This window comes from Coenobita brevimanus, chromosome 75, assembly GCF_032717465.1.
Source record: "Coenobita brevimanus isolate Jiangsu-jjx chromosome 75, ASM3271746v2, whole genome shotgun sequence".
Lineage (NCBI taxonomy): Eukaryota > Metazoa > Arthropoda > Malacostraca > Decapoda > Coenobitidae > Coenobita > Coenobita brevimanus.
In genome coordinates this window covers 8,823,962-8,827,913 of record NC_137028.1, presented here as the reverse complement: position 1 = coordinate 8,827,913, position 3,952 = coordinate 8,823,962, and the positions used below count along the sequence as shown (strand labels likewise).

The 3,952-nt window shown below is 38.2% G+C and overlaps 1 protein-coding gene across 1 annotated transcript in view; it reads right to left on the bottom strand.

Moving 5' to 3' along the window:
• Nucleotides 1-3,737: 3,737 nt before the first annotated feature.
• LOC145407996 (uncharacterized) overlaps nt 3,738-3,952 on the bottom strand; it is a 3,688-nt gene continuing 3,473 nt past the window's right edge. Inside the window, exon 5 of the mRNA XM_080278800.1 lies at nt 3,738-3,952. This exon is cut by the window's right edge and continues 114 nt beyond it. Coding sequence (XP_080134926.1) covers nt 3,891-3,952 — 62 coding nt within the window. The 3' untranslated portion in view covers nt 3,738-3,890.

Sequence of the window (3,952 nt, the reverse complement as noted above, 5' to 3'; positions counted from 1 at the left end):
ACTCAATATCCTCTTCAATGTCATAGTCAACGTCGACATTAATACAATATCACAGATGAAAATGTAAAGGTGTAATATGCAAAATGAAACGCAATGGAAGTGGAAGTACGAGGCGCCGTAAGCCACCAAAAATACGGCACTCATTCTGAAACTCAGCGCACTCAGCAATTACTGTCCTTTTTGTCTTTTTGTTGGCTGTATCTACCTCTTACCTGAATGTATGTCTACATATATGAATGTACACAGAATTTATACTCAGTTCATGTACGTGTAAAACTGTGATACGTGTAATCTTTCATGTGTACAGTGTAGTCCAGACATCGAAAATATTCCATAACCCACCTGTTTCATCGTTCCGTCCTTTACATGTCATCTGTAGGATGTCTGTTAATTATCTTCAGTCTGATGACGTATGTTCTACTTAATTCTTGATATTTACAGATGATCTTACTCAGCCGGAGGAGGAATGTTTCGAAATGGAAAGGTTAGATTTATACTGATTCCTTGAAAACTAAAAGCATTTCCTAAGTTAAATAAAATCGCCTGTAAACAGGATGAATAAAATGGAATAAGTGTCACCGGATTGAAGGGATTGAACTCTTTCTTAAACAGGTTTGGAGAGAAGCAGCATTTCAAACCATAGCTGTCTCTTTCCAAGCTGAATCCTTGTTATCAAGATCTGCAGTCACTGTATAAAACTGGATTATTTCTTTCCTCTTATCGATGTTTATATAAAATACATTATGGAAGTACCGAAGTGTCTTTATATCCCACGAATTTTTTGTTTTATAACTAACTGATTCGTCTAATTTTCTACAGTGCAAAGAGGTACGCTACTGGTAGAGTTTCATGATACTGTGCCATTTATTAGAAATGCTGATAGTGCCATATAACTTCTTACTTAAAATACTGATAGTGCCACACAACTTTATAACTTACAGTGAAGGTAGTGTCATAAGTCGCAAGAATTAATATTGCCACATAACTTAGTACTGACAGAGGAATAAAAGGAATACAAAGGAAGGCAAACAGTAACAGACCCTATGATCCTTTCGAGGTGCTTGTTACGGGGTAGAAAATGACTACGAGATCTAATTCTACATGCTGAAGGATAAGGATAGTAAAGTACTCGGAAGATCTGGTAGTACCATATAACTCATGCATTAAAGTGATGATAGTGATACATGACTCATCACTTAGAATTGCTCATAGTACCTAGTGATATATCAGAAGTGTTGAGAGAGTCACCTATTACTGAGAACTGGTCATTGTGTCACATAACTTATAGAAGTTCTCATACTGCTACCTAATTCGTTGCCTAAATCTGCTGGTGATGCCATTTAGCTCATTATTTAAATTAGTGACAGAGCAAAATAATTCACTTATAAGTATTGCACAGCGACGTAACTCATTATTAGAAGTACTTACACAGCGACGTAACTCATTATTAGAAGTACTTACACAGCGACATAACTCATTATCAGAATTACTGACACAGCGATGTAACTCATTATAAGAAGTACTGACACAGCAATGCAACTCATTATTATAAATACTGACACAGCAACGTAACTTATTATTAGAAGGTATGAGATGTACTGATACATGAACATAACTCACATTTTTAAAGTACTGGATAAAGCAATATAACACTTTATTTACATGTAGGTCTAATGATAATGCACCGTATCTTATTACAGGAAGTACTGACAGAACAATAGCACTCACTATTACAAGTACTGACAGAACGACGTAACTTATCTGGAAAATGTAAGTTCAGAATCCAATCTTTTATCACCTGTCAGCAGCGTACGGACCCCAACTGGGATACTTAGGCCAGACATGTATGGTATGTGACCAGTCTTTCTTCCCTGAAAGGCATTATGTAAACAAGTTTAAACCATCTCGTGGTCCATCATGGGTTTCATTCAGTTGAAGAGCCTAAACCCGCTACACCACCAGGCGTCAATCTGGTTATAGAGTATGGGTATCCCCCAACAAGGTTAATGGTTTCCTGAGCGACAAGAAAACATTTAGCTTGTTACTCAGTGCAAAGTCACCAACAAGGCAATTAATTAAACAGCTGGATAGTGAACGTCTCCACGTTCCACCAATATGAAATAATTTAGAAAGGCTGTGTAATGTGTAATGTGCATGTGGTTTTGTGTAGGGAGTTAGATGAAATGTGAAGGAGAGCATGCTGGACTACTCTAAGATTTACTGAAACAATGAAAAGGGTCAGCACAGGAAGCTGGCCAGGAATTGAGTTCCTGATGGTTGGTCAATCGGGAGTTCCAGCTCTCCTTATCACTAGCTTTCCATCTCCCCCGGGAGTACCGCCTTGTCCGACTGATGCTACAGTTTCCTCCCTCAAGTTAAGAGACTACGAGAGTTTTGAGAGAGTTGAACTTTTTCAGATGAAGAAACAACAACAAAAACCCAAATGTAAAATGTAATGGGGGGGAAAGAGGAAGCAATTAAATTCCCTGATGAAGAAATAAAATTGCTGAAGAACTTGAGTGAGTTTTTCAGGTGTGGCCTTCATACTGAAAGAAAGACTCATCTGCATTCATGTGTAGATACCCTACGCCAAGCAGCCGTGCAGGAAAACAGGTAGAAGCAACGGCCTCCAGAAATAAAATGCAGGCAGAGAACCTTATAGGAACAGCAGAAAAAATACGAACAACGGAGCTACTACAGAAAGAATACTAAAAACGGAGGTACTGAAAATCAGACAAAACTAATACTACTAATTAGATAGATATACACTGTAGATAGATAGACAGACAGATATGATATATAGTTTCTATTGTTGTATTATTATATTTTTAACTTTAAGCAATCATGGCCTGGGAGAAAGTACTCAGTTTATGAGAGGCTACATCAGCCAGCAATTTACGTACTTCTATTATCTTCTAGTCACAGACAAGGCATATTTCTTTACGTTTATCTAAGCAATACCGATTTTTACCCAGGCAATGCCGGTATCTGATAAATAATACTCTAGTATATTCTTAAATATGCTTATACACTAGTCTTACTTTCTAAAGCGTTTTCGGAGAATCTGGGCCATTCATAATCGAAGGATTACTTGATAACGCTTACTCGTAAGTCAATTCCGTGTTGTCTTAGATTTCTGCTATTTCTACATGTATGCCTGTCTGGAAAGAATGTGAAGAAATTGAATAAGAAATACGTACAGACTGGATAACTGAAGCATACACACCGCGTGCCTCTTAACAAAGAGACTTGTTAATCACAAAGAATTGTTAATGAAATAGAACACATTTTGATCGAATAATAAAATCAGGAATATGATAGCAAATGACAGTCAGTACTGGTTTGTGGCCAGGCATGAACGAGCATCATGAATGACGCTTTTGCAAGGAAACTGTCCGCTCGACAGGGAACTGTCAGATGTGTGTGACAGCATGGACGGGGCTTACTTGCACGTGGGTGGGTGTGCCCTCCATTCAACCACTGTAGTTGCCTAACTGACGTTCGCAGTGTTTCTTAAAATAATTATTCATAATGATACTTAGTAATAAGCACATATCAATGTACAAGTTTCACTGCCGTGAATGTTACTTTCGGGCAAGAGAAACAGTTTGCAATGGTTAGCTTTGTTTTACTGCACACACATCGGGAGCTCAATTTAATATTCCAGGAGACAAGTCATATACATGATGAAGCTTTACATTCTGGAGTACTTGTAGCAGTCTCGCACTTTCACAACCCTAATATTTCAACCATACTCAGTTTGATAAAGAAGCCTTAACATCGACTTCACTACACTGCATTCAAAATATACAGTCGGCACTGGAAACTAGGAGCTATCCTATGCTGTATATTTGCCTCTAGTTACTAAACCATCGAAACCTAAAACTGACTTAGTATTCGACGCCCCTAAGCACCCCCTTCAGCATGAGCCTCTTGCCCACCAGCGAGTCCT